At 43.4% G+C, this 12,874-nt stretch overlaps 1 protein-coding gene across 4 annotated transcripts in view; it reads left to right on the forward strand.

Moving 5' to 3' along the window:
* Window positions 1–12,874, forward strand: part of tln1 (talin 1) — a 139,632-nt gene that overhangs the window by 116,137 nt on the left and 10,621 nt on the right. For all 4 annotated transcript variants that reach the window (XM_055875480.1, XM_055875482.1, XM_055875481.1 and 1 more), the window contains 4 exons: window positions 2,664–2,780; window positions 3,279–3,464; window positions 3,878–3,985; window positions 12,006–12,111. In XM_055875480.1, coding sequence (XP_055731455.1) covers window positions 2,664–2,780; window positions 3,279–3,464; window positions 3,878–3,985; window positions 12,006–12,111 — 517 coding nt within the window. The remainder of the gene's footprint in view (window positions 1–2,663; window positions 2,781–3,278; window positions 3,465–3,877; window positions 3,986–12,005; window positions 12,112–12,874) is intronic.

Consider the following 12,874-nt stretch of genomic DNA (forward strand, 5'->3'; position numbering starts at 1 on the left):
AGCGTTTTTTTTGCAACTCTGCCTAGAAGGCCAGCATTCCGGAGTCACCTCTTCACTGTTGACGTTGAGACTGGTGTTTTGCGGGGACTATTTAATGAAGCTGCCAGTTGTTTAGTCCCAGGGTCCTTAGCTTAGTGATGAGCTTTGAGGGTACTATGGTGTTGAACGCTGAGCTGTAGTCAATGAATAGCATTCTCACATAGGTGTTCCTTTTGTCCAGGTGGGCAAGGGCAGTGTGGAGTGCAATAGAGATTGCATCATCTGTGGATCTGTTGAGGCGGTATGCAAATTGGAGTGCGTCTAGGGTTTCTGGGATAATGGTGTTGATGTGAGCCATGACCAGCCTTTCAAAGGACTTCATGGCAACAGACGTGAGTGCTACGGTTCGGTAGTCATCTAGGCAGGTTACCTTAGTGTTCTTTGGCACAGGGACTATGGTGGTCTGTTTGAAACATGTTGGTAATACAGACTCAGTCAGGGACAGATTGAAGACATCAGTGAAGACACTTGCCAGTTTGTCAGCGCATGCTCTGAGTACACGTCCAGGTAATCCGTCTGGCCCTGCGGCCTTGTGAGTATTGACCTGTTTAAAGGTCTTACTCACATCGGCTACGGAGAGCATGATCACACAGTCGTCCAGAACAACTGTGTTCTCATGCATGCTTCAGTGTTACTTGCCTCAAAGCGAGCATAAAGTAATTTAGCTCATCTGGTAGGCTCATGTCACTGGGCAGCTCGCGGCTGTGCTTCCCGTTTGTAGTCTGTAATAGTTTGCAAGCTCTGCCACATCCAATGTGCATCGTAGCCGGTGTCGTACGATTCAATCTTAGTCCTCTATTGACGCTTTGACTTTTTAATGGTTCGTCGGAGGGCATAGCGGGATTTCTTATAAGCTTCCGGGTTAGAGTCCCGCTCCTTGAAAGTGACAGCTCTACCCTTTAGCTCAATGCGGATGTTGCCTGTAATTCATGGCTTCTGGTTGGGGTATGTATGTACGGTCACTGTGGGGCCGACGTCATCAATGCATAGGTAGGCATAGGTCTACCCACTTGGGAGCCAGGCCCAGCCAATCAGAATACAATTTTCCCCACAAAAGGGCTTTAATACAGACAGCAATACTCTTCAGCACCCCCAAATTCTCTAGAACAATGTTGGAGGCAGCTTATGATAGAGAAATGACATCTGTGGCATTGTGACAAAACTGCACATTTTAAAGTGGCCTTTTATTGTCCCCAGCACAAGTTGCACCTGTGTAATGATCATGCTGTTTAATCAGCTTCTTGATATGCCACACCTGTCAGATGGATGGATTATCTTGGCAAAGGAGAAATGCTCACTAACAGGGATGTAAACAAATTTGTGCACAACATCTGAGAGAAATAAGCTTTTTTGTGCGTATGGATAATTTCTGCAATCTTTTATTTCAGCTCATGTAAAGTGTTGCATTTATATTTTTGTTCAGTGTAGTACTTTACATGATTCGTGGGGAGGGGGGCACGTATCACACACACACACACACACACACACACACACACACACACACACACACACACACACACACACAGCTGTCAGTAAAGTTTTCCTAAGGTACTTTATAGCCAAAACACTGACCTCAACCACACCCTGTACTTTATCCCTTCTTTAAGTCTGTCAGTCATAAATCATCTGATTCAAGACTGAACTGTCTGTTGACAGCTGAGGGTGTAACTCTGCACTAATCTCCCCCTCCTCCCCCTGCTGACCCGGAATGGAGCATAGGGCAAGGCTATCACACTGGGGCAGTCTGGCAGTACATCGCCACTCGCTGGGAGAAGTGTGTGTGTGTGTGTGTGTGGCCGGCCTTCCTGGCAACCTTAGAACTCTACCCTGTCCCTCCACTCCATTTTTTTTCTTCATAATAATACATGGGTTTTATACAGTGCTTTTAATGGAACCAAAGTCACAGTAGTCTCTCCCTTTATCTCGCTCTCTCTCACTCTCTCTCTTTTCCCAGTCTCTCCCATTCTCTCTCTCTCTCTCGCTCTCGCTCTCTCTCTCTTTTCCCAGTCTCTCTCTCTCTCTCTCGCCCTCTCTCTCTTTTTTCCCAGTCTCTCCCATTTTCTCTCTCTCTTCCCAGTCTCTCCCATTCTCTCTCTCTCTCTCTCTCTCTCTCTCTCTCTCTCTCTCTCTCTCTCTCTCTCTCTCTCTCTCTCTCTCTCTCTCTCTCTCTCTCTCTCTGTCTCTCTCTCTCTCTCTTTTCCCAGTCTCTCCCGTTTTCTCTCTCTCTCTCTTTTCCCAGTCTCTCCCATTTTCTCTCTCTCTTCCCAGTCTCTCCCATTCTCTCTATCTATCTCTCTCTCTCTCTCTCTCTCTCTCTCTCTCTCTCTCGCTCTCTCTCTCTCTCTCTCTCTCTCTCTTCCCATTCTCTCTCTCTCTCTCTCTTCCCAGTGTCTCTGTCTGTCTCTGACTGAGAATACACCAGTTCCCTTCTCTCTACCATACCTGAGAATACACCAGTTCCCTTCTCTCTACCACACCTGAGAATACACCAGTGTGGTTGAGAGCTCTGGACTTTAATGGGAAGAATAGCTCTGATCCATGAGAATGTCCCAATATATCTGTCCCCCAACTCTTTCACATAGTAATAACACCTCTACTGTATGTCTGTCCCCTTGTCCCCCCAGGTGATGGTGACCAACGTGACGTCACTCCTGAAGACAGTGAAGGCAGTGGAGGACGAGGCCACCAAGGGCACACGGGGACTGGAGGCCACCATTGAACACATCAAACAGGAACTGGCTGTGAGTGGCACTGGCACACACAAATAGAATAACTAGAATTCCCATTCAAGTCACTGTTCTGTCATTCTATTTATATGCTGTCACATCAGAGGACAGTTGTCTTGAAGTGTCACTGGACAGCAGAAGTTTCAACTCAAAATCAACTAGCTTTAATTTGAGAATAGTATAATAGAATACACATTTGTCAAGTGAGATGGAAATGTGCCTTCTGCTTCACCTCACAAGTCATTTAACATAATCACTTACACGTCATACACACGTCATACAATGCTGTAATACCGTATTCAAAAATGATCTGTACATCAAATACACAATAGTGTATTTAGCATCATAGTAAATTATATTGTTAAGTTGAAAAACTATTTTGAAGAAAGATATAACATATTATAATCCTATATACACGTATGGGCCTTTTTATAATGTCCTATTATAACAAATAATCAAGTATTATAGCTACCAACAGGCTAAGTAAATAGTTACTGTTTTGTTCTCTCTCAGGTGTTCAGCAATGGTGATCCTCCCCCCAAGACGTCCACTCCAGAGGATTTCATCCGCATGACCAAAGGCATCACCCAGGCAACAGCCAAAGCAGTGGCTGCTGGGAACTCGTGTCGCCAGGAGGACGTAATCGCTACGGCCAACCTGAGCAGGAGGGCCATCGCCGACATGCTGCACTCGTGCAAGGTCAGAAAGGGGTCAAGACGACCCTTAGATAACCTTCAGATAACCTTTATCTTCTCTAACTCCTTGGAGCTTATCGCCCTCAACAACCTTAAAGGGATACTTCAAGATTTTGGCAATTAAGGCATTTTTTTCTACTTACCCAGAGTCAGATGAACTCATGGATACCATTTGTTTATCTCTGTTTGAAGGAAGTTGAAGGTAGTTTCTGGAGCCATTGATAACTAGCATTAGCGCAATGACTGGAAGTCTATGGGAGCAGCTAGCATACTAGCTGGAATGACGAGCTCTCTAATACCTTTTTGTAATTATCGAAATTAATATTTATGAATACAGCAAAGAAAAACCCAATGTTATCTATTTGTCCACCAGTCATACATGTCCCGTACTAATGTGTGTCTGTGTGGTCTCCACAGCAAGCCGCCTACCACCCAGAGGTCAGCAAAGAAGTTCAGAGCCGGGCCCTGCGCTATGGCAACGAGTGTGCCGTGGGCTACCTGGGTCTGCTGGAGCATGTGCTAGTGGTAAGATTACATGTATCTCTTAATAAAATATTATTTTATTTAAGCGGTAAGAAATGGCCGCTGTTTGTCAAAGTGCTGATTTTTGCAGGGTATGGTTTGATGTGTAGGCGTTGGTTCAAACCCACTAGCACTAAACAACATGAATCACTGAATCAAGGTGATGATTAGTTGAATCAGGTGCGTTAGTGCTGGGCTGGAACAACATGAATCACTGAATCATGATTAGTTGAATCAGGTGCGTTAGTGCTGGGCTGGAACAACATGAATCACTGAATCATGATTAGTTGAATCAGGTGCGTTAGTGCTGGGCTGGAATAACATGAATCACTGAATCATGATTAGTTGAATCAGGTGCGTTAGTGCTGGGCTGGAACAACATGAATCACTGAATCATGATTAGTTGAATCAGGTGCGTTAGTGCTGGGCTGGAATAACATGAATCACTGAATCATGATTAGTTGAATCAGGTGCGTTAGTGCTGGGCTGGAACAACATGAATCACTGAATCATGATTAGTTGAATCAGGTGCGTTAGTGCTGGGCTGGAACAACAGGCTCCACACACAGTAGATATATTTCACCCCACATCCCCCTTCACCCCACACCCACACACCCCTTCACCCTACACACACCCCACATCCCCCTTCACCCCACACACCCCACATCCCCCTTCACCCCACACACCCCACATCCCCCTTCACCCCACACACCCCCTCCCTTCCATCACCCCACATCCCCCTCCACCACACACACCCCCTCCCTCCCATCACCCCACATCCCCCTTCACCCCACATCCCCCTTCACCCCACATCCCCTTCACCCCACACACCCCCTCCCTTCCATCACCCCACATCCCCCTCCACCACACACACCCCCTCCCTTCCATCACCCCACATCCCCCTCCACCACACATACCCCCTCCCTCCCATAAACCCATATCCCCCTCCACCACACACACCCCCTCCCTCCGTTCCTTCACCCCACATCTTCCAAAGGGCTCTGGATGAGACCGTTTCAAACAGCAATTCCTATAAGTCCCAAAATACTAGACCTGCCCCTCTGCCCCCATAACTGAGCAAGAGTGTCAATATTGTCCCAAGAGTTGTTGCCAAGACACACAACCACCACCACACAGAGGCACACAAACACACACACAGAGAGATCAATTTACCATGTGATTTATGACATATCTGTTGCCATGGGACATAAAAAGCCTTATCTATCATTAAAATCAACCCATAGCCCGCCCCCACTCCCAATGTCAGAGGTCACATATAATGTCAACGTCCTTTTTCCTCCTCAACACCCCTTGTCTAAGACGGGTCTAATTGGTGGGCGGGGAGCGCTAGGTGTTGAGCCACAGTCATGTCTATTATAGAGATGGTGTATAGCAATCTCACTCCTTTAAGAAGGAAGGGATATCGGTTAACATGGTGACCACTAGAGCTCTTGGATTCCACTCAGGAACTAATCAGCAAGGGACTTCCTCAGGGGGCAGGGATATTGGAACTATATTTAGGAGCTGTTAAATTGCTTGTTTGGTTGCAAAAAGAGAAATCAAAAGGGACAAATCGTAACTTGAGATCTGTGTTCTTACTTGGACGTTGACTTACTCAGACTTTCACATAAATCATGCATTGATGTCAATGGGAGATTTCAGAATTTTTTTGTCACATGCACAGATCTCAAGATAGAATTCTGCCATGATTAAGTTGTACATTACTATAGATATACATGAAAATCAAACGATATAAAGATGATATCACATTACGAACTATTTCCATGCACATTTTCTCACCTGGTATTTTCTTATACTTTCTCCACCGTGAAATTGAATGTCCATTAAAATGTAACCGAAAGGTCCTGATGAATTTCCTCTCCACCCTCCCCCCCAATTTCCTGTGAATGTTCTGGGTCTCACTGTTGACTGTGATGATGTAGCCGGTGAGTATTAGTAAGGCTATGTGATTGACTGCACGAGTGTGGAGCTACATTGACCCAGTTCTGGGGACATACTTTCACCGCCCTGAGAACACTGTCCTCAACAGATCCTAGATCAGATCCACACATCTCTCCTTATCTGGCTCTAAAGTTGTTAATACAATTATATAACCTCAGATCAGATCCACACATCTCTCCTTATCTGGCTCTAAAGTTGTTAATAAAATTATATTACCTCAGATCTACACTTACTTGGCTCTCAAGCTGGTTTTAAAGAAAAGGTTAGCTTTTTTTTTTACAACCAAATAAAATGTTTTGGTTTCACTTGTTTTTGAGAAACCAGAGATTCACTTCCTCATCCTCATTGTATAGTATGGAAGCTCAAAAAACACAAAAATATGTATTTTTTCAAATGGATATTCTCTCAGCATAGTGATGCGGGTCTTTAAAGGTTGTACACATGAAATTGTGTCGTTCCGAACTTTATCCACAACATAATTTCACACAAAATGTAATATAATATGAGAGCTACTAGTGTTATCCTAATAATAGAAGCGGTAGTATCCCAATACTAGAAGTGGTAGTATCCCAATACCTGAAGCGGTAGTATCCCAATACTAGAAGTGGTAGTATCCCAATACTAGAAGTGGTAGTATCCCAATACTAGAAGTGGTAGAATCCCAATACTAGAAGCGGTAGTATCCCAATACTAGAAGTGGTAGTATCCTAATATGGTAGTATCCCAATACTAGAAGTGGTAGTATCCCAATACTAGAAGTGGTAGTATCCTAATACTAGAAGTGGTAGTATCCCAATTCTAGAAGCGGTAGTATCCTAATATGGTAGTATCCCAATACTAGAAGTGGTAGTATCCCAATACTAGAAGTGGTAGTATCCCAATACTAGAAGTGGTAGTATCCCAATACTAGAAGTGGTAGAATCCCAATACTAGAAGCGGTAGTATCCCAATACTAGAAGCGGTAGTATCCCAATACTAGAAGCGGTAGTATCCCAATACTAGAAGTGGTAGAATCCCAATACTAGAAGCGGTAGGATCCTAATGTGGTAGTATCCCAATACTAGAATCCTAATATGGTAGTATCCTAATACTAGAAGTGGTAGTATTCTAATACTAGAAGTGGTAGTCGGTAGTATCCCAATACTAGAAGCGGTAGTATCCTAATATGGTAGTATCCTAATACTAGAAGCGGTAGTATGCTAATATGGTAGTGTCCTAATATGGTAGTATCCCAATACTAGAAGCGGTAGTGTCCTAATATGGTAGTATCCCAATACTAGAAGCGGTAGTGTCCTAATATGGTAGTATCCCAATACTAGAAGCGGTAGTATCCTAATATGGTAGTATCCTAATACTAGAAGCGGTAGTATCCTAATATGATAGTATCCTAATTTTAGAAGTGGTAGTATCCTAATATGGTAGTATCCTAATACTAGAAGCGGTAGTATCCTAATATGGTAGTATCCTAATTCTAGAAGCGGCAGTATCCTAATATGGTAGTATCCCAATAATAGAAGTGGTAGTATCCTAATATGGTAGTATCCCAATGCTAGAAGCGGTAGTATCCTAATATGGTAGTATCCCAATACTAGAAGCGGTAGTATCCTAATATGGTAGTATCCCAATACTAGAAGCGGCAGTATCCCATTACTAGAAGCGGTAGTATCCTAATATGGTAATATCCCAATACTAGAAGCGGTAGTATCCTAATTCTAGAAGCGGTAGTATACTAGAAGTGGTAGTATCCCAATACTAGAAGCGGTAGTATCCTAATATGGTAGTAGTCTAATACTAGAAGCGGTAGTATCCTAATATGGTAGTATCCTAATACTAGAAGCGGTAGTATCCCAATACTAGAAGCGGTAATATCCCAATACTAGAAGCGGTAGTATCCTAATATGGTAGTATCCCAATACTAGAAGCGGTAGTATCCTAATATGGTAGTATCCCAATACTAGAAGCGGTAATATCCCAATACTAGAAGCGGTAGTATCCTAATATGGTAGTATCCCAATACTAGAAGCGGTAGTATCCTAATATGGTAGTATCCCAATACTAGAAGCGGTAATATCCCAATACTAGAAGCGGTAGTATCCTAATATGGTAGTATCCCAATACTAGAAGCGGTAGTATCCTAATTCTAGAAGCGGTAGTATCCTAATATGGTAGTAGTCTAATACTAGAAGCGGTAGTATTCTAATTCTAGAAGCGGTAGTATTCTAATTCTAGAAGTGGTAGTATCCTAATATGGTAGTATCCCAATACTAGAAGCGGTAGTATCCCAATACTAGAAGCGGTAGTATCCTAATATGGTAGTATCCTAATACTAGAAGCGGTAGTATCCTAATATGATAGTATCCTAATTCTAGAAGCGGTAGTATCCTAATATGGTAGTATCCCAATAATAGAAGTGGTAGTATCCTAATATGGTAGTATCCCAATACTAGAAGCGGTAGTATCCTAATATGGTAGTATCCCAATACTAGAAGCGGTAGTATCCTAATATGGTAGTATCCCAATACTAGAAGCGGCAGTATCCCATTACTAGAAGCGGTAGTATCCTAATATGGTAATATCCCAATACTAGAAGCGGTAGTATCCTAATTCTAGAAGCGGTAGTATACTAGAAGTGGTAGTATCCCAATACTAGAAGCGGTAGTATCCTAATATGGTAGTAGTCTAATACTAGAAGCGGTAGTATCCTAATATGGTAGTATCCTAATACTAGAAGCGGTAGTATCCCAATACTAGAAGCGGTAATATCCCAATACTAGAAGCGGTAGTATCCTAATATGGTAGTATCCCAATACTAGAAGCGGTAGTATCCTAATATGGTAGTATCCTAATACTAGAAGCGGTAGAATCCTAATATGGTAGTATCCCAATACTAGAAGCGGTAGTATCCTAATATGGTAGTATCCCAATACTAGAAGCGGTAATATCCCAATACTAGAAGCGGTAGTATCCTAATATGGTAGTATCCCAATACTAGAAGCGGTAGTATCCTAATATGGTAGTATCCCAATACTAGAAGCGGTAATATCCCAATACTAGAAGCGGTAGTATCCTAATATGGTAGTATCCCAATACTAGAAGCGGTAGTATCCTAATTCTAGAAGCGGTAGTATCCTAATATGGTAGTAGTCTAATACTAGAAGCGGTAGTATTCTAATTCTAGAAGCGGTAGTATTCTAATTCTAGAAGCGGTAGTATCCTAATATGGTAGTATCCCAATACTAGAAGCGGTAGTATCCCAATACTAGAAGCGGTAGTATCCTAATATGGTAGTATCCTAATACTAGAAGCGGTAGTATCCTAATATGGTAGTAGTCTAATACTAGAAGCGGTAGTATTCTAATTCTAGAAGCGGTAGTATTCTAATTCTAGAAGCGGTAGTATCCTAATATGGTAGTATCCCAATACTAGAAGCGGTAGTATCCCAATACTAGAAGCGGTAGTATCCTAATATGGTAGTATCCTAATACTAGAAGCGGTAGTATCCTAATATGGTAGTAGTCTAATACTAGAAGCGGTAGTATTCTAATTCTAGAAGCGGTAGTATCCTAATTCTAGAAGCGGTAGTATCCTAATATGGTAGTAGTCTAATACTAGAAGCGGTAGTATTCTAATTCTAGAAGCGGTAGTATTCTAATTCTAGAAGCGGTAGTATCCTAATATGGTAGTATCCCAATACTAGAAGCGGTAGTATCCCAATACTAGAAGCGGTAGTATCCTAATATGGTAGTTTCCTAATACTAGAAGTGATAGTATCCTAATACTTGAAGCGGTAGTATCCTAATACTAGAAGCAGTAGTATCCTAATATGGTAGTATCCTAATACTAGAAGCGGTAGTATCCTAATATGATAGTATTCTAATACTAGAAGCGGTAGTATCCTAATACTATAAATAATGTTTGATTTTTAGCAAGTTGACACATCAATGCATTGAGAAATACACAGATTGTTCTTAACAACACATATGTAACTAATGTTATCTTGCTGCATGGAGATTTATGTTTGTCATAATGTGTGTACAGGGTATATGTACATAATGTGTTTGTGCCCGAGTGTGTTGGAATTCTCTGCCTGAGTGCACAATACATACAACTCATTACTTTCCCATGCCCTGTATTGTTTCAAAAGTGTAAGTTCCTTATTCTAGTTCTCCATGACCTTGGGGCTCAGGTCAACTCATTACATGTGTGTGTTACTCCCATGTGTAAATGTGACTTTCCTGCGTGTGTTGCGTCCCTGTGTAGACCTACGTACAGTATGTATTTGCGTGTGGCTAGCGGCCATGCCACCTATTCCTGTGCAGCCACGCTGTTCCTCTTGTCTTTTCCTAGTAGCGCATCTGAATGAACTGGAGCGCAGCATGCCTCGGCGCAGCGCGTCCCACAGGCACAGAGCACTGTTAATGCCCTGCACCTGTCATCTGCCAGGCCCAACTGGCCAGGTCCATCTCACTGGAGGACACTCTGAGGACACACACACACACACACACACACACACATAATGAGTCGGGCACTGCCTGGGACTGGCTAGAGCCATCTACTGAGTTTGACTGTTTGTTTGAGGCTAGACGTCTATAGACCATGCCATGTTGGCACCAAATGTTCCAATGCTGGTCCTTTCTGGTGAGAATGCATTGTAATGGCTGAACTCTGAACTAGTTAGCTGGACTCTGTGTAACAGTATAACTTTAAACCATCCCCTCGCCCCGACACGGGCGCGAACCAGGGACCCTCTGCACACATCAACAACGGTCGCCCACGAAGCACAGTCGTTACCCATCGCTCCACAAAAGCCGCGGCCCTTGCAAAGCAAGGGGCAACACTACTTAAGTCTCAGAGCAAGTGACGTAACTGATTGAAATGCTACTAGCGCGCACCCGCTAACTAGCTAGCCATTTCACATCCGTTACACTCACCCCCCTTTCAACCTCCTCCTTTTCCGCAGCAACCAGTGATCCGGGTCAACAGCATCAATGTAACAGTATAACTTTAAACCGTCCCCTCGCCCCGACACGGGCGCGAACCAGGGACCCTCTGCACACATCAACAACGGTTGCCCACGAAGCACGGTCGTTACCCATCGCTCCACAAAGGCCGAGGCCCTTGCAAAGCAAGGGGCAACACTACTTAAGTCTCAGAGCAAGTGACGTAACTGATTGAAATGCTACTAGCGCGCACCCGCTAACTAGCTAGCCATTTCACATCCGTTACATCTGTATCTATGGCTGAGTCTGAAAACATTACTAGCTGTCAAATCTTGTTTCCTGAATTCCTGTCAAAGCTCATTGCAGGAGGACCGAGGGAGGTACTTTGGATCCTCTCATCCAATGAGCTTTGAGAGGAATTGCAGAAACCAGTATGGGAAAGCAAGGATTTGATGTCTGGTAACATATTCAGACACTGCCTATGGCTCTGGGAAAACCCACCCTCTCCCACTACCACCCTGCCACTACCAACTAGCAAGCTCTTCCCACATGATCACCTATGTCCACATCCAATTGGACTAAACTGCTAATGTGCTTTGGCATGTGGAGGCTGAGTGGTTTATGTTTGTTAACAAGGTGTCTGTGTAGCACCTTTATTTATTGCTAAATGTAAATAGCCTGATATCTTTATCTTAAATTTGTCACCCAATTCTTTTTAAAGACCTTTAACTGTCAGTTAGAAATAGTCTTATGGTCCCAAATGGAAGACCCAGCAGTGATATATTTTCATGGTCCCAAATGGATGACCCAGCAGTGTTAGTAGGTACAGCAGGTGACAGATGATTGAATTGCAATGTCTTGAAGCATAAGCAATATAGCTGAAGTCTGAGGTGTCAATGAGGGCTGTGGCTCAATTAGTATTTCTAGGATTCCTCCTATCTCCTCCTCCTTGACTGTATTAAAGGAGAAGGGCCAATGTGTTTTGAGGAGAGAGGATTCGAGGATAGATTCATTGCGAAAGATCCCCTGTCTTTGGCTGCAGTGTTAGTCCTACAAATACCCTAGTAGAGAGAGCGAGACTGACTAACTGTTGTTGTCTCTCCTTTGTCCCCTTCCCACAGATCATCCAGAAGCCCAGCCACGAGCTCAAGCAGCAGTTGGCTAACTACTCCAAGCGCGTGGCAGGCTCCGTCACCGAGCTCATCCAGGCCGCTGAGGCCATGAAGGGTACCTTGACCTCTTATTATTACAGAACTACATTCCCCACGTGTCGCTCTTCCACCTCTCCTCTCCTTAAGGCGTCAGCATGCTTCAGTTTGGCTGGCGCCTAGCTGAACTCAGCTAGCCGAAATGAACTCCCTTAAAATACCTTTGCTTGAAAAACAAGAAAAAAGCGGCATAGCCATAGCCACTACTCACTTCCTCAAAATAGTCAGAATTAATCTAAGATAACTCAAGAAATCTGTCATAAATTTTCATCAAACTACATCTAATTAAGTTGTTTGGTGCAGTATTTCTCAATTAAAAAAAATGTGCATGAAAACAATTCGTCTCTCGTTGAATGACAAGAGACTTTATTGAAGAATCTCTACTGTTAACCAATCACTGACGAAGGGGTGTAGACTTTCTGCTCCGAACTTCGGCTTGCCTCTAGAAACAAAGTTGTGTGCCTGAACAGCTGAAAAACCCTCACCGAAGACCAAAACCAACAAAAACATCACAACTTATGTCATAATATATGCATGAACTCTTCCGAAATGTTTTGTCTGGGAAGCATGAGGACGCACGCCTTTATCCAAAAGGCAGTATGGCAGCTTTCCATGGCTGTAGTTTATTTAGGAGGCAGCGTGGCAGCTTTCCATGGCAGCTCTCCATGGCTGTAGTTTATTTAGTAGGCAGCATGGCAGCTTTCCACGGCTGTAGTTTATTTAGGAGGAAGCATGGCAGCTTCCCATGGCTGTAGTCTATTTAGGAGGAAGCATGGCAGCTT

Source organism: Salvelinus fontinalis, chromosome 21 (genome assembly GCF_029448725.1).
Source record: "Salvelinus fontinalis isolate EN_2023a chromosome 21, ASM2944872v1, whole genome shotgun sequence".
Lineage (NCBI taxonomy): Eukaryota > Metazoa > Chordata > Actinopteri > Salmoniformes > Salmonidae > Salvelinus > Salvelinus fontinalis.